The sequence below is a fragment of the Theropithecus gelada genome, chromosome 2, assembly GCF_003255815.1.
Source record: "Theropithecus gelada isolate Dixy chromosome 2, Tgel_1.0, whole genome shotgun sequence".
Classification (NCBI taxonomy): domain Eukaryota; kingdom Metazoa; phylum Chordata; class Mammalia; order Primates; family Cercopithecidae; genus Theropithecus; species Theropithecus gelada.
This window is the reverse complement of record NC_037669.1, coordinates 120,763,886-120,784,381: the sequence shown is the minus strand read 5'-3', so window position 1 is coordinate 120,784,381 and position 20,496 is coordinate 120,763,886. Positions and strand designations below refer to the sequence as shown.

The 20,496-nt window shown below is 36.1% G+C and overlaps 1 protein-coding gene across 3 annotated transcripts in view; it reads right to left on the bottom strand.

Annotated features, from left to right (window-relative positions):
- PHC3 (polyhomeotic homolog 3) overlaps window positions 1–20,496 on the bottom strand; it is an 89,572-nt gene that overhangs the window by 9,553 nt on the left and 59,523 nt on the right. For all 3 annotated transcript variants that reach the window (XM_025375573.1, XM_025375571.1, XM_025375572.1), the window contains 4 exons: window positions 18,757–18,910; window positions 13,378–13,628; window positions 9,582–9,741; window positions 2,327–2,441 (listed from right to left, as the gene is read on the bottom strand). In XM_025375573.1, coding sequence (XP_025231358.1) covers window positions 2,327–2,441; window positions 9,582–9,741; window positions 13,378–13,628; window positions 18,757–18,910 — 680 coding nt within the window. The remainder of the gene's footprint in view (window positions 1–2,326; window positions 2,442–9,581; window positions 9,742–13,377; window positions 13,629–18,756; window positions 18,911–20,496) is intronic.

Here is a 20,496-nt window from a genome sequence, read left to right as displayed (position 1 = left end):
ACTCCTGGGCTCAAGCAATCTTCCCACCTCAGCCTCCCAAAGTGCTGGGATTACAGGCATGTGGCACCACACCCAGCCTTCAAAATTCTTTTGCTTCAAGAAAGTTACAAGAATAAATCTCAATTAACTTTGCTATTGCTAACTATTCTAGAACCAGTATGCTGACACCACAACAAATTCTCCTCACCTACATTTTATAAAGATATCAAGAGGTGGAAATAAAAAGTACTCTGATAATGAATATGCTATTTTTCCCATAAAAATACAAGTATCTTGATAGCCAATTCATTTTACCCTAAAACAATTCAAGATCTTGCTGTGTTCATAATGTGCTCATTTGTGGGCTCAGCAATGTAGGTTTCTGATTTCCATTTACATCAACTGACAAAATTTCTTTATCCGTTAAGAAAAACAGAAAAGAGAGGCTAGCTTTATACTTGATATTTTGTCCCTAAATATTTAGCTTTCCAAGACAGCTAGGCAGACATGTAAATGGCAATGGTTCTTCCCCGACCTAATCTACCCTCTCTCATCCATATTTCCCTATGTTAGGGCCCCTACCCTGCTAAAGAGGTTCATTGAAAGGATACTAATGTGACAACTCAGCATTCATCTCTGAGAGAAGACTGATGACAGCATTAAGTGTCCTCAAATATTTTTAAATAGTTAAGAAGTTTAAAATATTCTGAAAGGGAGTCCTTTCCCCAAGTTTTCAGAGTTTTTAAATCACTCAGAATCAGATAACCATTGTTCTTTCTTGCAGTATATGCAAACTAGAAAATTCAAGTTTAAATATGAGTTACATAATTTGATTATTGGTTTATCAGTAACATCAAAGCATATTTGAAAAACAGACTGACAACCAAAACAATGAACCCAATTTTGGAGGAAAACACTTCTATTATTTAAGTTTTACTAAGTATATTTTGGAAATAACCCATACGAAATAAAATGTTCAAGTAAGAAATTCCTTGATGTATACAATTATATTAATTTTTTCATGAGGTTATAGTTATTTATTTTTTATGGATGCATAATAGATGTACATAGTTTTAGGGTATATGTGATAATTTAATACATTCATATAATCAGAAAAGATCAAATCAGTGTGCTTGGGATATTCACACCTTAAACATTTGTCTTTTTTTCATGCTAGAACCATTTCAATTCTTCTCTTCTACCTATTTTGAAATACAGTACAAGCTATAGTCATCCTATTGAAGATCTTAAATCCTCTGAGAGAATAATTATCTTTTTGAACACAGAACCAATTTCAAAATAGTGTGCATACACTTCAACTTTAGTGGTAAGTATCTGTATTACTAGGATTTATTATTAGAATTAGGGTAGGGTTCTTTCTTAACATAAACCAAACTTGGGAATTATACAATTAATGAAGAGACTAAACATTTATTTTGTTATTAATACTATTTGTCAGCCAGGCGTGGTGGCTCACACATGTAATCCCAGCACTTTGGGAGGCCGAGGCAGGCGGATCACCTGAGGTTAGGAATTTGAGACCAGCCTGGCGAACATGGTGAAACCCCATCTCTACTAAAAATACAAAAATTAGCTGGGCATGGTGGCAGGTGCCTGTAATCCCAGCTACTCAGGAGGCTGAGGCAGGAGAATCTCTTGAAGCCAGGTGGTGGAGGTTGCAGTGAGCCGAGATTACACCACTGCACTCCAGCCTGGGCCACAGAGTGAGACACTGTATTTAAAAACAAAAAAAAACAAAAAAAACACTACTTATCTATAATAATGACTATTGAAAATAGTAATTCAGAAAAGACAAGTATTTTGCTGTCTGATAATGTTAACAATGTGGGGAATTTACACTATAACTGTCCCATTAGAAATCTAAAATAAATAGAGTATGATTCAAACAAATGAAAACATTTTAAAACAACACAAAGTAAATCAAAGTATTTCAATAATGATAAAACAGCTGATAAAACAAATACTGGTTTTGACACTTTAAGGACTAGTATTATATAATATCCTGATCATTTCATTGGAGGGATTCTCCTAAATATATTCTTACCATAAGGAGATTACTACTTTAATATTAGATTATACTGTACAATTGATTTTAAGTATTATGAATATGTAATTTTTGCAAAGAAAAATCTAATAACTAAATACTAAGTGGCTCCAGATACTGCCTATTTGTATTATTCTTCTATATAATAATATCTAGGTTTCTTCTATAATATTACATATTAAAATATCTACAGTTATGCTTGGTAAGCTATTCAAGGGTTTTTTGGTTTTGTTGCAATGGCTATTTATCTGTCCTTTGGGAAATTCAAGAGCATAGAAATACCTTTTGGCACATGACATAGTGCAGAATCGTTTTGACCGCAAAAATTCATTAGCATATCCCATTTTCCCACAGAATTCACACTTGAGCAACTCACTGTCCATTTCTTCTAATGTCTCTAAAAAAGAAGGAAACAAAGGAAAAAAAGGTTCCAAAAATTTAATTATGCAAATTTTCTTTTAGTCTGTACTTTGGTTGGATACTGCTAGGAAACCAATGGCCCTTTAACTTTTCAATCCACAGCCACTCTCGCGGGGCAAAAGCCTTCAAAACACAACCACTGCTACTAATTCCCTCTTGCTTCTGCATAAAAATTATAAGGAATTTCTTTCTATATAAATAAGCATAACATTTTAAAAGGTTCACCTTGCTTACAATCCATCTAAAATGTACAAAAAATTTTATAAACACTGGGAGAGAAATGAAAGTGAATAACATAGGCACTACCCTCCAGAAGGAACACTTTCAAAAAGCTGAGTGTGGGATGTGAATTTTGATAAATTGCACTGTGGAGATACATAGCAGGGAACTCTTAATTCTAACTGGAGAGAATAAGGATGGCTTCAAAAGGTGAAATTTTGGTATGTCTGATTTTACAGGAGCATGTAAAATAATTAACTCTCTTGAAGATCTGCAGTATATGATAAAATATATAGAGATGTATATACAGGAGGCTGAGGCAGAAGAATCGTTTGAGACAAGGAGTTTGAGACCAGTGTGGGCAGCAAAGCAAGACCCCATCTCATTCACACATATATACACATACGTAAAATTCTTTAAAAATATGCATATATCTAATTATAAAACAGCTCCTTTTAGTTATATTGCATTAAAATAAAAATAACTAGGCTTAAAAATCACAGTTTCATAATTTCCAATCACTGATGCTTTTTTTAATCATGCTTTTTTTCAACTTAATGGGTGCTCCCTATTAACTTAGAATGTCCTTCTTCCACCCTACATATGTAACCATTTTCAGGCAATATCACAGAGCACAAAGAACCTTCCATCCTAAATCCTGGGGTACTCAGCAGGAGTCACCCATAAGCAAACAACTTAATCTTCATGAACCACAATTTTCTCATCTGTAAAATGGGGTTTATAATACATTTCCCAAAGAATTGAAGTGACAATTATGTGTGTGCCCAAAAGGTAGTAGGCATTAAAAGTGATAGTTCCATTTCCTAATTTCCACATAAGAACTAAAAGGGTAGTATGACATGTAATAAGCGCTCGAGAAATACTTTAGTAAAACTTGTTAAATTCTTAAATCAACCACATTTTGCCATTTTCTTGTATCATCATAATTCCTTTGCCAAGTCATATAAAAAATGCAACAAAAGCATTTTACTAAAATGCATTTTACTAAAAAGCATTTTACTTTTACTAACTAAACCTTTTAGCTGTGAACGCCATATGTGTGCTCTATGGTTACTCATTTAATAAAGACTAAGATAAATACAGGGATTCAGAAATGCAGACATGGGTGGCATGTATTCAGTAGGCTCTGGTACTTACATTATCCCAGTTTTACTGGGGAAGCAGATCGCAAAGTGCTAAATTAAGTGAAGTAGCAAGAACTACTAAAAAAAAAACTGTGAATTAATATTTGACATTGGTGGGGCATCCAAATACATTATCCTGAATAATGAAATCATGACTGACAAGTGACCAGTTTAAGGAAATTCTCAGGACTACCTTCATAAGCAAAAGTCATCAATTTAGTAGCAATGAGGAAGAAACAGTCTGAAAACAAGTAAATTAAAAATTGCTCCTTCCAATGACCTTTCAACGGCCCAGTCAGGAGATCCACCAACACATTCCCGAGACCTGACAACGTAATCCCCAGAGGTACTGTTTTAATTTTGTCATGCTTATAATCTGATCTTATTATAATCTGATCTGATTGAAAAGCCTGTAGGGAGATAGAACTTCTCACTCGACCACCACTGCCATTAGTTCCAGCCCTGAAAGAGTCCATTCCTCAAGGTTATTCCAGGAACAGGATATGCTAAAAGCTTTGTTTCAAAGATCTTCTGTTAATTAACATACAACACCTGATAATAAATTAGAATACTTAATGAAGGAGGAGAAAATACCAAACAGAAATGGTTTACAGTTAATCCAACAAAAATAAGAGTATCAGTTTTATTTCTCATAAAGAAGTGAGGGACATTAACAGATTCAAAAATTCTTGTTCTAATGTTCAGTCATATTTTTAACAAATTTGGTAATCTTACCAAGGTCACTCTTTTACATTTATGAATTTAAAAACTGCCAAAAAATTTTTTAAGAACTGCTGATTTAGCTAATAAAAATGGGATTCTATGGCAGAGACAACTGGTAATTCTCCAGCATCCACTCTTTGCTTTTCTCCCATAGTTACAAAACCCTACGAACACGGCCACCCAGATTAAAAACAAGTTTCTGCCCTATGTGTGGCTGATTTGTAACCAATGGCATATGACTGTAAATGCTCACAAATTCCAGGTGGTGCTCCTTCCCCCCATCTCATTGGTTAGAATGTGATCATGAAGATCAGCCATCTTGGAAATAAAAGCAACATTCTATGGATGACAGAGACATAAGACCCTGGAGCTTGACTGCCCAATACTAAGGAACTATCACATAAGCCCTGGACTGCTGATCTTTGGGTTATGTCAGAGAAAATTAAATTCTTATCTTCTTTAATAATATTATTCTGGATGTCTACTGAAGTGGCCAAACCTGCTTCCTAATCTAGATCCCCCATTTTGTGGCATGAGGGGAAGTTATTTTTTATTTCCCCCAAAGACCTGAAATCACATGAGGACAGCAGCAAAAAGAGGCAATGAGATGGAAATCATAATCAGTGTGATGATATACCAAGGAAGACCATAAGCTACTTTGATGAATCACAATCTACTGGTTGGAGACTCTCGTTATAGAACCAGCCTAAAGAGAACCACAGTTTATCCTTTATATGCTTATCATGAGGTTTTTTATGTTGAAACTATATGTACCACTAAAAGCAAAGCCACTAAATAAGTGACCTCACCATTTTACACTATAGTACTTCCTATAAACACTTAAGTACATAGTAATAGAAACATGAAAATTATAAAATTACCTTGGGAAATTAAATTAGAAAGTATTTAAAATTTTAGCACGTTTTATATAAATATTTCTCCTGTATGAAATATATTATCTCTACATCTTCCTTTCCTTACTCTGATATCATATCCTGCTGAACTACCCACTTGCCTTGAGAACATCAGTCCTTTCCTTCCTTTTCCCACCATGACTATATGTGTCAATTACATGCAAAACTTACACATACATTCTACAGATGGCCAACAAAGTTTCCAAAAACACTCCTTTATTCATATCACCTGCCTAAAAATCTTCAGTAACCATCCGCCCAGCTTCAAACCATCCACCTAACTTCAAACTTGCTTTCTAATATCCAAGGTTCTCCAGAAACTGACTCTGCCAGTCATACTTTCCACTACTCCTCTAATTCAACCCTTTACTCTTCACTGCCCTCTCTTAAAGTTACCTAGCACTTACACACTCTTCATGCACTTACTCTTAGTGTTCTAATCTGAAATGTTCTTGTTGTTTATCTTAAATCTATGCATTAAATCTATGACCCAGCTCAAATCTCATTTTTATTGGAAACCCACCAAACTGGGAATAATCTTAGCCAGTTTTAAAGTTCTAAATTCTTCCTGTCTGTATAATTTAGTGTAAATATACCATCTGTAGCTCCTTCATTACCTTTCTGTATGGAGATTCCCTAGATCCCTAGTTGCAAACTACATGAAAAGCTCATGGAGGGAAAGGGGATTGTATTTTACTTCTTTATGTATGTAAAGAATATATACATTCATACATACATATATCTCTCATGTTCTAGAATAGTCTAACATGTACTACATGTCCATTATATTATAAACTGAGGATCATACTGTATGTGGTAAAGTTTCCTAAGCAGATTTCCATGTTCTTCCTATTGTGTACACGGGGGGGACACATTATAAATACTTTTTAGCCTAGAACTTTCATTTATATACATATTGTAGATATAGGCCAAGAAAAAAAGAATACCTACACATTTTTTTGTTACTTTTCACTTCACATGAGAAATGTTCTCAGATAAAATAGTATGTGTAATTAAAAGACAGTATTTGAGAATTAAATGAAATTAAATTCATAAAAACAAAAGGCACAATACAGACCTTATTTGGATCCTGATTTAACTAAATAACTATAAAAGGACTTAAAAAAATTAGGGAAATATGAATATGGGCCAGGTATTATATAACACCAAAGAATTATTATTTTGTTATGTGTGATATGGCATTATAAGGAAATATGTATTATTTTGAGAGATACACACTGATACATGTACCAGTGACTACAATTTTCTTTAAAACAGAAAAGAAAGCCGGGCGCGGTGGCTCACGCCTATAATCCCAGCACTTTGGGAGGCTGAGACAGGCGGATCACGAGGTCAGGAGATCGAGACCATCCTGGCTAACACGGTGAAACCCTGTCTCTACTAAAAATACAAAAATTAGCCGGGCGCGGTGGTGTGCACCTGTAGTCCCAGCTACACAGGAGGCTGAGGCAGGAGAATGGCGTGAACCTGGGAGGTGGAGTTTGCAGTGAGTGGAGATCGCGCCACTGCACTCCAGCCTGGGCGACAGAGCGAGACTCCGTCTCAAAAAAAAAAAAAAACAAAACAAAAACAGAAAAGAAAAGAAAAGAGAAGAAAGAGAAAAGAGAGAGAAAAAAGGCAAGGGAAAAGGAAGGAAGAAGAACAGAGAAAAGAGGAGAGGGGCGGTGGCTCAAGCCTGTAATCCCAGCACTTTGGGAGGCCGAGGCGGGTGGATCACGAGGTCAGGAGATCGAGACTATCCTGGCTAACATGGTGAAACCCCGTCTCTACTAAAAATACAAAAAACTAGCCGGGCGTGGTGGCGGGCGCCTGTAGTCTCAGCTACTTGAGAGGCTGAGGCGGGAGAATGGCGTGAACCCGGGAGGCGGAGCTTGCAGTGAGCCGAGATCAGGCCACTGCACTCCAGCCTGGGAGACACAGCCAGACTCCGTCTCAAAAAAAAAAAAAAAAAAAAAAAAAAAAAAGAGGAGAGGGGAGGGGAGGGGAGAGAAGACAGTGGGAGTCAGGAATGGAGGAAGGAAAACAAAATGAATGATGAAGCTAATGTTGCAAAATAATGTTGAAATTGGGTGATAATGTTGAGTCTGGGTGATTGGGGATTTATTATACAATTCTAATAAATGTTTTAAAGTTTTCATGGTTAACATTCTTTCAAATTAACACAAATCAAACTGAACTCAAGTAGTAAAAATCAAATTTTAAACTAGTATACTCTTTGCTGTTCAAATAAGAAGTAAAACGGTGATTAATACGTTGCAACAGTTTATAAAGAACCAACAATGTCAGAGGTGTCATCCTTTTAAGTTAGAAAATCTGTGGTCAACGACATACCTAGTTTGCTTACCAGCATGCTATATTGCTTGATTTAGCGAAGTAAAGGCACATAGTATAGGCTCAATAAATATTTGTAAAGTGAATAAATTAATTTTAATGAAATATACTAATACATTGATGATAATTACTTAAGACACAAGTGTTAATTCATTACTACAAGGCCTTGACTATTCTAAATGCTACTGTATTAAATTGAACTCTATCACCTGAAGGGTCATGATCAAAATTAAGAGGAATAGTCTCATGAAGATGCTCCTGTAGAATATGGCAATTCAGAAATCTCACCTCAAAAAACAGTAAAAACTTAGCTGCTTTTAAATAGCAAATTCAAAGTATAAAATATAATTTTCATTTTTTTTGTTTGCTTTCCTTCAGTCATTTTGGATACCACTTGGACTTCTATTCATTTTATTTTATTTTATTTTATTTTATTTTATTTATGTTTTGAGACAGAGTCTTGCTCTGTCACCAGACCGGAATGCAGTGGCACAATTTCGGCTCACTGCAACCTCCGACTCCCCGGTTCAAGCGATTCTCCTGCCTTAGTCTCCAAAGCAGCTGGGATTACAGGCGCACGCCACCACGCCCAGCTAATATATATATATATTTTTATATATTAAAACATATATATTTATATATCTATATATAGACATATATTTATATATAAATATATATTTATATATCAATATATAAAAATATAATATATAAAAATATATATAAATATATAAATATAATATATATTTATATATTAAAATATATTATATAATATATATATTACATATTAAAATATATTTTATATATATATATATTTTAGTAGAGATGGGGTTTCACCATGTTGGCCAAGATGGTCTTGATCTCCTGACCTTGTGATCCGCCTGCCTCAGCCTCCCAAAGTGCTGGGATTACAGACATGAGCCACCGTGCCTGGCCTTTTTTTTTTTTTTTTTTTTGAGATGGAGTCTTGCTCTGTCACCCAGACTGGAGTGCAGCAGCGCAATCTCAGCTCACTGCAACCTCTGCCGCCGGGATTCAAGCAATCCTCCTGCCTCAGCCTTCCAAGTAGCTGGTATTCCAGGTGCATGCCACTACACCTGGCTAATTTTTGTATTTTTAGTAGAGACAGCATTTCACCATGTTGGTCAGGCTGGTCTCAAACTCCTAACCTCAAGTGATCTGCCTGCCTCAGTCTCCCGAAGTGTTGGGATTACAGGCATGAGCCACCGTCCCTGGCCTTATTTCATTCTTTATTAGAATAAAGTCTAAATAAAAAAGGAGTTTCCTCACTGAACAAATGTAATCGCCTCTTGAATGAAGAGTATATACTTAATATAATTACAATATCCACCTGATGTCAAACATCAGAATGCTCTGAAACAAAACAACCCAGAGGCTCTAAAATTTTAAGCAAACTCAGTAAAATACTCATTTGTTACTTAAGTCTGCTTTAAAAAAGAAAGAAAATTGATTGTATTGATACTAAAATTCTGAGTTGCCTTCTCTCACATATGGAACTTTTCCCACCTACACTCCTTCAAAAGTCAAATTGACATTGAAGAAATTAGCACTAATCTTGCTATTTTGGCTATGTGACCATTGAGAGTCTGATTAGCTTTCCCATTATTTTAGTCAAATGGTGCATTATATGCGAATAAAAGTTGAATACTTCCAGTGAAATTCTGTACAGAATAAAAATCTACATCCTGTTTTAAGCAGTAAAAGTCAAAGTTAAATTAAAGGGTGTCTTAAGTGAAACCCACAAACCTTCAGCAATCATATCTTCCATCTCTGTGTCAGATGAATTATCTGCGTGTTTTGTATTATTCTGTAGCTCTGGCTGAACACACACTGAATTTATTGCCTGATTATCCAAAAGAGGCCGTTTTTTCACAGGTTGTTCTATTAGCAAAGATGAACGACTCACCTTTAAAAAAGGAGAAACAAAAAAATGAAACAATCTCTAAAAAGACATTCAGAAATAACTTGGTTTAAAAAACTCTTGAAATGAAACCTATTTGTGATAATTTACTAGTTCAACTCATCAGATCCATTTATTAAGTGCTTTATTCCTTGGGAAAAGGTGACGCAGTCTGGACCTGAATGGTTTATTTCTGGTCACCAGCAGTACAGCTGCTTCAAAGTCTCTGTTAAATGGAACCTGCTGTCTGAGTTTAGGCAAGTAGTTTTTGGAAAACAAAATCTTAAAATTCAGCAATTCCTTATCTTCAGAATTAATACTAATCATCCAGTTATCCTGCACTGTGAATATTTTGGTAGCTCAATCCAACACTGAAAAACAAAGGCAGTAACTGTCAGTATATTTAGGAGTTGGGTTTTTTTTTTTTAAACTTTAAAAAGTCTACTCAAGCAATTCTCTCTCAAGTTCTTTGTGGAGACTAATTTTTTTCTTCATAAATTTAAGGTGTTCTTTTTCTTTCTTTCTATTTTTTGGAAACGGAGTTTTGCTCTTGCTGCAATGGTGCGATCTTGGCTCACCACAACCTCCACCTCCCGGGTTCAAGCGATTCTCCTATCTCGGCCTCCAAAGCAGCTGGGTTTACAGGCATGTGCCACCACCCCTGGCTTATTTTGTATTTTTAGTAGAGACGGGGTTTCTTCATGTTGGTCAGGCTGATCTCAAACTCCCAACCTCAGGTGATCCGCCTGCCTCAGCCTCCCAAAGTGCTGGGATTACAGGCGTGAGCCACCGTGCCCAGCCAATTTTAGTGTTTTCCATATGAATGCAAGACAAAGAAAAGATCATAAGTAAATTTTGATTTGCCAGTATCCTCAACTAATTAAGATTCTTCATGCACAAAGCTTCTAAGAAAACTAAAATTCAAAGTGTTTAGGTGATTTGTTTACAAAAATAGAATGAGGACTAGATTTCAAGTCTTCTGAATCCTAGTTTAGCAACTTAATCCACTATAATCACAAAGGAAATGGAAAATCTTCAAATATTAACAAATTAACATCAAAATATTCACTTATATTCAGTATACTTGGTTAACTCAGGAATACTACTTATTTTAGAAATATTTTCAACAAAAACAGCTCAGACCAAATATATTCATTGATTCACTGGTGAGCCCTCAGCTAATTTAAAAAACAGAATGACTAGAACATCTTATTCCTCAAGAATGCTGGTTAAATCTCCAATATCTGCCACATATGGGGAACAACAGCTTATTGGATAGAAACTTTTACATTTAACCTTAGAGTATAATCACTCACAAACTTTTTAAAAATTTTGTTCATGTCAGTTAGATATTTAATATGCCTCAAGTGAAATTAAAATTCATTAAAGTTATTGCTTAAAGAAAAACTCATATTCAATGCTACTAAGGGCATACACTTCTCACAGATGAATAAATTTAAATCATTTTTCCAAAAAATAATTCAGCAATTCATATCAAGTCTTATGAATATCTATGTAATAACTCTATTTCTAAAAATTCATACTAAGAAACTTATTTAAAATGTGTATGATTTATATACAGATACTCCCTTCAGAACTACTTGAACAGTGAAAAAATGGAAACCTAATGTCCAACAATAATAGAAAGATTACATGGATGTTCATAAAGTGAAATTTTATGTAACCTTTCAAAATGTTTCCAATACTATTAATAATATGAGAAAATAAATACTCAAATTTCCTCAGTGAAAGAACTGTATGTACAATAATAATCTTGACTGTATGTATATATAACATCTATACATTATATATACAAACACATATACATTAATACCGCAATACGTATATGTGTATATATACCACATAGGTATTGTGGTATATATGTACATATACATACTGTGGTATTAATGTGTACTGTGGTATATATACACATAAACATATTGTGGTATTAATGGGGATCATTTGCCCTGTACATTTCCCAAATTTTCCATTTAGAACATGTATTAGTTTTGTAATGTGAAAAACAAAAGTTATGGCTCTCACTAGTGGTAACAGATAATAATGGCTATGGCTATGAAGTACCAAGTACCATAGGGAATAATTTATGCACATTTAGTTCTCTCGACAACCATAAGAGCAAAGCACCATCTCCGTCTGACGAATAAGCAAACTAAAGATCAGAAAGTTTGAATGACTTAACAAGTTACATGGTCAGTATGGAGCAGACGGGAAAAAAGACTGTTCCTCCATCCACTGTATGAGAATTGTTATAGGAAATCCAAGTTTGACACACACACACACGCACACACACACACACACACAGAGGAAACTGAACACAAAAACAACTGACTGGGTAGCTATCTACCATAATGCAAGACTGTCACCCATGAATCTGAAAATCCAGATGACTCAAAATGCCTTCAAAAAATTTTTCATATTTTTTGTATCTGCCTGTCTTTGATATATTTTCCAAGGAAAAATGTTTATCTCTAGATATTAGCATACAACTTATGTACAGCTTAGCCTCAAGTTGTAAGACCTGTAGTGATAGAGCACCTTCATTCTGAGTGGAACATTTTAAAGCATTTGAAAAATATGATTGAAGGCTAAAATTTAGGAATAACGAGAAAATATATTGGCTAATTACAAACCATCAATTGGGTAACTTCAGCTGTAACTTCAGATGATTTAAAATAATACACTTTATGGCCAGGTGCAGTGGGTCACGCCTGTAATCCCAGCACTTTGGGAGGCTGAGGCAGTAGATCACTTGAGGCCAGGAGTTTGAGACCAGCCTCGTCAACACGGTGAAAGCCCCTCTTCTGTACCAAAAATACAAAAACTGGCCAGGCATGGTGGTGCATGCCTGTAGTCCCAGCTACTCACGTAGCTAAGGCATGAGAATCACCTGAACCCGGGAGGCGAAGGTTGCAGTGAACTGAGATAGTGCCACTGCACTCCAGCCTGGGTGTCACAGCGAGACTCTGTCTCAAAAACATAAATAAATAAATAAAAATAAAAATAGTAGTACACTTCAGCTGTCGTTTCAGTTTCCTTAAAAAGAAAAAATAGGCTGAGCGCCACACCATGGCTCACACCTGTAATCCCAGCATTTTGGGACCTCAGGAGTTCAAAACCAGCCTGGGCAACATAGCAAGTCCTTGTCTCTACAAAAAAATACAAAAATTAGTGGGGCACGGTAGAACACACCTGCAGTCTCAGCTACTCAGTTGGCTGAGGTGGAGGAATCAATTGAGACCCAGGGGTCAAGGTAACAGTGAGCCATTATCATACCACTGCACTCTAGCCTAGGCAACAGAGCAAGATCCTGTCTAAAAAAAAAAAAGAAAAAATAGAAAAGTTTATTTCACTGGATAAACTTCCAACTACCTTTCTCTAAAAATTATAAAAATGTGTCCTGAAATTTTTTTCCCTTAGTTGATGCATCTAAACTTAGCTGGCATAAAATTCTACATAAACATTTGGAAATAAAGGAAGTAGAAAGAGAGATAAATGCTAGATTAAAATGGACAACTTTCTTGAAATAAAATTACAAGTTTTTTATTAGAGAATAGTAATATATAATTTTTAAAATAATGTTATATAAATTATAAACACACACAAAATATGCTTGCTACTTACAGGAAATGGCTCCAATCCTTCCTGAATCACAAAGCCTTCAATAACATGGGTTAGGATCTGTGGTTTCACAATAGCCTGTGGAGGTTTATTCTCTATACTGGGAATGCAACTATGCATAGATGTACTGTTACTCCTTGTGGTGGCAGCTGGAAGTAACAATGGAGGTGGTGGAACAGAAATATGTGAGGGATCTGATGGAGATTTAATTACTGAAGCACTGACTGATGCCACAGCAGGTAACTCCACTTGCTCTGGAAAAAAAAAAAAAAAAAAGTCATTTAAAAATTTTTTAGCATTTTGCCCAAGCAAATGAAAGAGAATTCAAGAATAAATAATAACAACAACAGTTAATATCTGATACTTTCAAAAACTGTTCTAAGAACCTTAAGACCTCATTTAATCTGTATAATAATCTTCTGAGGTAGAAGCTACTATTATTTCCACTTTATAGAAGAGGGTAACATGCTCAAAGTTATTCAAACCTTTGTTTAACAAATTGGGCCGGGCACAATGGCTCACGCTTGTAATGCCAGGACTTTGAGAGGCCGAGGTGGGTGGATCACCTGAGGTCAGGAGTTCGACACTAGCCTGGCCAACATGGTGAAACCCCATTTCTACCAAAAAAAAAAATCAGCAGGGCATGGTGGTACATGCCTGTAATCCCAGCTACTTGGGAGGCCGAGACAGGAGAATCGCTTGAACCCAGCTGTAATCCCAGTTACTTGGGAGGCGGAGGCTGCAGTGAGCCGAGACTATGCCACTGCACTCCAGCCTAGGCGATAAGAGTTGAAACTCTGTCTCAAAAAAAAAAAAAAAAAAAAATTGTTCTCATGAGACATGAAACTGTTTCAAGATATAAACTTACGAATAATTTATACTAAAACGGTTGCTTGGTTTTGTTTTGATGTTTTTTAATTTTAAGCTATTAAATCCCCTAGGTTCCTATTTATATATTCCAAAGGGTATAGGTGGGCCAGTGGAGTACTTTGAAAGTATGCTTAAATGAAATGGGGTCATGAAATCTACAGAATAAGTAGATTTATTTATTTGTATTTTTTTGGGAGACCGGCTACATATCACCCAAGCTGGAGTCCAACAGCATGATCAAGGCTCACTGCAGCCTCAACCTCCCAGGCTCAGGTGATTCTCCTACCTCTTGAGTAGCTGGGACCACAGGTGTGTGCCACCATGCCTGGATAATTTTTTTTTTTTTTTTTTGAGACGGAGTCTCGCTCTATCTAGTGTGCAGTGGCACAATCTCGGCTCACTGCAAGCTCCACCTCCCGGGTTCACACCATTCTCCTGCCTCAGCCTCCCGAGTAGCTGGGACTACAGGCGCCCGCCACCATGCCTGGCTAATTTTTTTGTATTTTCAGTAGAGACGGGGTTTCACCATGTTAGCCAGGATGGTCTCTATCTCCCAGACCTTGTGATCCACCTGCCTCGGCCTCCCAAAGTGCTGGGATTACAGGCATGAGCCACTCACTGCACCTTGCTGCCTGGATAATTTTTTTTAAATGTTTTTTGTAGAGATGGTGTCTCACTTTGTTGCCCAGCTGGTCTGTAACTCCCAGACTCAAGTGATCCTCCTGCCTCAGCCTCTCAAAGTGTTGAGATTACAGGTATAAGCCACCATGCCCAGCCTTCACAGCAGTTATATCCATAAATCAATCTAGTTTCGCCAAATAATCCACCAAAACAAACTGTACTGGAAAACCTGTTTAAAGTCACACAAAGTCACACAATCTATAAAAAGCAAAAGAAAAAAAAAAAAAGAAAAAATCAGCAGAAAATGTTAATTTGCTAATTTCTAGGAACAAATACACAATTGTACAAATCTGTTATCAAACTGAACTTCACAAAAATCCTATCTCACATACCAACTCTTCACATGTACTTCTAGGAGGGGACAAAGGATGAAAGATTAAAAATTCTGAAGTAGGACTGAAAGGTACTTTTCTATAGAATGGAAAAAACAAATCTATGAAGAACTGAAACCTAAACTAAAATTTTAATGTCCCTTACAGATTTAGAGATAAGAGATACTTTACTTTTAAAATATAAAGCTGCATTAAGTATAATTTGGTATGTTCAAGAAATAAAAGTTTGCTGTATGTTCTAATTAATATCCAGATCATATGCATAAATGTACCAAACTTACAGTCCTAAATTTTGTTCAAAATAGAGCTGTAAATTACTTTTTGAAGATGGTAATAGCTATTTACATAAGTTGTAAAAATCGAAAACATGAGAAACATTCATGTATTATAATAGAAAAGAAACACAATTATTATGCCCTCTAGATTTAAGAGAAGTATGAGAGAAAACCCAAGTTCTAACTGATAAGATTTTGCCACAAATCTGTCTATTCTCAGTATCACTTACTGAACAAGAGATGTGAGATTTTTCTTTTTGTATAGATGCTTTTTACTTTCAAAGCATTTTAAAGATTTATAACAACTGAATCCCAGATGGAAACAAGTCTATTTCTGCAAGTTAGTTTATTTCAAGATTTGATAAGAGTTACTGTAAAAAAAATCATCCTGTGCTTTAGTTCACCCTCAAATATTACAGAAGAGTAATAAGTATGAGGTAAATTATAGGAAGATTCAAGTCTACATTGTACTTTGACAATTTAGCCAGAGAGATGTGCTTGTCAGGATCTCAGACTACATTCCTGAGGAAAATATGGAAAGATACTCATGTTCCAATATTTCAGAAATGTTTAAACTTCCTTCAAGTACTATTAGTAATGCTTATTTTGTAATTAAATCACAACTAAAATGTAAGTTTACTATTCAATAAAACTGACATTTATTTTTTTTAACTCTCATCTCATGACAGATTAGCAATAAAACTTACATCTCTGCCTTTAAATCAAAACTCCAGGAAATCCGCAGCAACATAAAACCGTTTCAGTGTAAACCACAAAGATTTGATACTAAAAACTTTCTAAGTCTTTTGAGGTATTACTTTGAATAAAAAGGCAATAATAGACCAGGTGCAGTGGCTCATGTCTGTAATCCCAACACTTTGAGAGGCCAGAGTGGGTGGATTGCCTGAGGTCGAGAGTTCGAGACCCACCTGGCCAACATGGTGAAACCCTGTGTCTACTAAAATACAAAAATTAGCCAGACGCCTGTAATCCCAGCTACTCGGAATGCTGAGGCAGAAGAATCACTTGAACCCAGGAGGCAGAAGCTGCAGTGAGCCGAGATCGTGCCACTGCACTCCAGCCTGGGCGACAGAGCCAGACTCTGTCTCAAAGAAAAAAAAAAAAAAAGCAGTAATATAAAACTCACCTTAAATATTTTATATAAGTTTATTGACTAAATGTTTTCTACTTTTCAGGAGGGGGAAAAGTTAAAAGAAAATTAAATTTCCCCTTTTAGGCTCTCTAGAGATTTGCGATAGTAGTGAGGGAATAGAAGCTCGAGAGAAAAGAAGGGAAGGGGATATGGCACGCTAAAGAAAGCAGAGGGCAAGTGTTGCCTGGACAGCAGACAGGGACAGTGTCCCATAACAGTTTTGTTTCCATGCCTGTTGTAGTAGTCTGTCTTAACTGAAAATGATAATGAGGGCAATGTACGTATTCAATAGAACAGAATACGTACAACAAAGCCAGAACCAAGATCAGTATTATTCAGATCAGGCGTCAGCAAACTTTCCATAAATGGTCGTATGGTTTCTACAACTACTTAACTTTGTGGTTAGTAAAAAGCAGCCACAATATCTGAACAAATGAGTGTGTGGCTATGTTTCACAGAACTCTATTTATGGACAATGAAATTTGAATTTGACATATATTTTCATGACATGAACGATTATTCTTCTTTTGATTATTTTCAACCATTCAGAAATGTAAAAGCCATCATTAGCTTGGACCATACAAAACTAAGCAGCAAGCCATGCATGGTGGAGAGCACCTGTACTACCAGCTATTCAGGAGGCTGAGGCAGGATTACATGAGCTCAGCAGTTAAGAGGCCAGCCTAGGCAACAAAGTGAGACCCTGTCTCTTAAAAAAAAAGAGAAAGAAAATAGGCAGCAGAAAAGATCTGAACAGTGAGCAGTGTGCCAACCTCTAACCCTAACATTCATAAATATTAAAAAATAACATGAAACATTTATGTTTAGTAAAATACCTAGGATACACAGTAGCTTTGTGAGGAGGCACATACAGGAGATTTGTTTGAACTCATAAACAGCACTGAAATCGTGAATAAGACTTTGAATGGTTAAGCACAAGAACTTTTTTTTAAGAGACAACTTTTTTTTGTAGCTCCGTTGTACAGGCTGAACTTGAACTCCAGGGCTCAAGTGATGCTCCTACCTCAGCCTCCAACAAAGCTGGGACTCCAGGCATGCACCAACAAGCCCAGGTAAGAATTTTTTTAATTCATGTCTTACAAATTCTTGTAAGAATTTAGTGAGGTTTAACTTAAGTACTATAAATACCAAAGAACACTTTTGAAAGCACTTACTCAGTCTGAATCACAAACAATTGTGAGGAATATCACATATGGCTTAGAATATTTCATGATTTTTGGAAAGTATAATTTAAATCTTTTGAAAGAATTTTCATTTATTCTAATTTTTAAACTAGAAATAGCCTGATACATGAATGTGAATGAGCATATGAAACATGTCTGCACAAACCACTGAAAATATAGAAGCCTGAAATGATAGGTTTTCATTTGGATGGTACTGAACAATTTGTAAGTTATTGAGCTTCCCTGCTATCAAAGAATTTTCCAGGCTGGGCATGGTAGCTCACATCTGTAATCCCAGCACTTTGGGAAGCCGAGGCAAGAGGATCACTTGTACCCAGGAGTTTGAGACAAGCCTGGGCAACAGGATGAGATCCTAACTCTACAAAAATAAAAAATTAGCCAAGTGTGCTGGAAGGTTCCTGTAGACCCAGCCATTTGGAAGCTGGGGCAGAAGAATCACTTGAGCCCAGGAGATCGGGGTTGCAATGAGCTATGATTGAGCCTGGATGACAGAGTGAGACCCTGTCTCAAAAAAAGAATCTTAAACTCAAATCTGTATTTTGTTACAATTAACTACCACAACAAATTCGTTTAATATCATCTCTAGTGAAGAAACAGGCTAGGTGCAATGGCTCGCACCTGTAATCCCGACACTTTGCAAGGCCAAAGCAGGAGAATCGCTAAAGGCCAGTAGTTCAAGACCAGCTTAAGCAACATAGTAAGACCTCGTCTCTACAAAAAATAAAAAATGAGCCAGGTGTAATGGCGTGTACCTGTAGTTCCAGCTACAAAAAGAGGGGAAAGGAGGAGAGGGAAAAAAATCAACTTTTCCTATTATTAACATTTATCAAATAGAAAAATTCCCACAAATGTTGGTATTTTCTCACCTAACAAAGGATGTTCAGAAGTCAAATCTTCTCCTCTCCCCACAGTTATAGCTGCTGGAGACAAAGTGGGTGGTGGTGGGGTTCTATCCATCCGGACACATTCATCTGACTCTTCTGGCATTTCTTCTTCACACACATCTTCTACCTGATAAACCTGCAATGACAAACCACACTGCCTTAAAATGTTTCCAAAACTAAATTTAATCAAGTGTTCTTAATTTCAGAAAACTAAATTCTATGTGTATTAAATTTAAAAACAAGGCAAAAATGACTACTGACAGGCTGAAAGGAAAACTTTAAAATTGCTCAAATGAAGTTTTTCATATTTCTTGATAATATTTGACTGAAAGCAAGCTGTGAATCAGTATCTACACCAAAAATCACTAAGGTTTCAAAAAAGGATAGTCAAGTCTGAACATATTTTTAATTTTGATAATTAAAAAATACAAATAAAATAACGATTTTGGGAATTCAACTGTTTTTGTTAGCTTCTAACTGTCATGACTCAAAACAGATACTAACATTTTTCACAGGCACACTAAGTAAATCCCCACAATGACACATTATATTAGGACACGTAGGATTCTATCCCAGGCTCTTCCTTAATATTATGTAATTTAAAGATTAAATTATGAAAAGTAACATCTGAGAATCTACAAAAATGATATGCAATTACATCTCTCCTTTTCTGTTCTACTCAACAATCTAATCACTCTTTATACAGTAATATGCAAACAGAAAATATCTTTCCTTGAAATATACACACATACACACACACACACACAGCCTAAGCTCTTTGACACCTTATTTTTTTACTCTTTTTATAATGTTCCATACTTATGGGAGAAAAGTTTTTAAGTCTATAACTTAACCACCTTGTTATCCAATTGTATAAGAATATACTTAAGAAGGAAAATGGAGCCAGGTGCAGTGGCTCATGCCTGCAATCCAGCACTTTGGGAGGCCAAGGTGGGTGGATCACTGGAGGTCAGGAGTTCCACACCAGCCTGGTCAACATGGTGAAACCCTGCGTCTACTAAAAAAAAAAAAAAAATACAAAAAGTAGCCAGACATAGTGGCAGGTACCTGTAGTTCCAGCTACTTGGGAGGCTGAATCAAGAGAATCACTTGAACCTGGGAGACACAGGTTGCAGTGAGCCAAGATCAGGCCACTGCACTCCAGTCTGGGTGACAGAGTGAGACTCCATCTCAAAAAAAAGAAAAAGGAAAATGGAACTGAAAGCAACCTGAGAAGGAGCTATGTAAGTAGAAATACTTTTTTTTTTTTTGACGGAGTCTCGCCCTGTTGCCAGACTGGAGCGCAGTGGTGCGAACTCAGCTCACTGCAATCTCTGCCTCACGGGTTCATGTGATTCTCCTGCCTCAGCCACATGCCACCATGCCCAGCTAATTTTTTGTACTTTTTAGTAGAGACGGGGTTTCACCAGGTTGGCCATGATGGTCTTGATCTCTTGACCTCGTGATCTGCCCGGCTTGGCCTCCCAAAATGCTGGGATTACAGGCATGAGCCACCGTGCCAGGCCAATACCTTATTATTAATGTTTCCATTTCAAAGAATACTTCTAGAGATTGACATGGGTATTTTATCATTTATTATTTACTTAACCATTATTTATGAAAAATGATTACTAAAAACAAAGCCATAAGAGTTAATTTCCCTTCTTTTACCTATAAAGTTTATTACTTAAGTTTACAAAAATTATGAGTTTTTAAAATCTT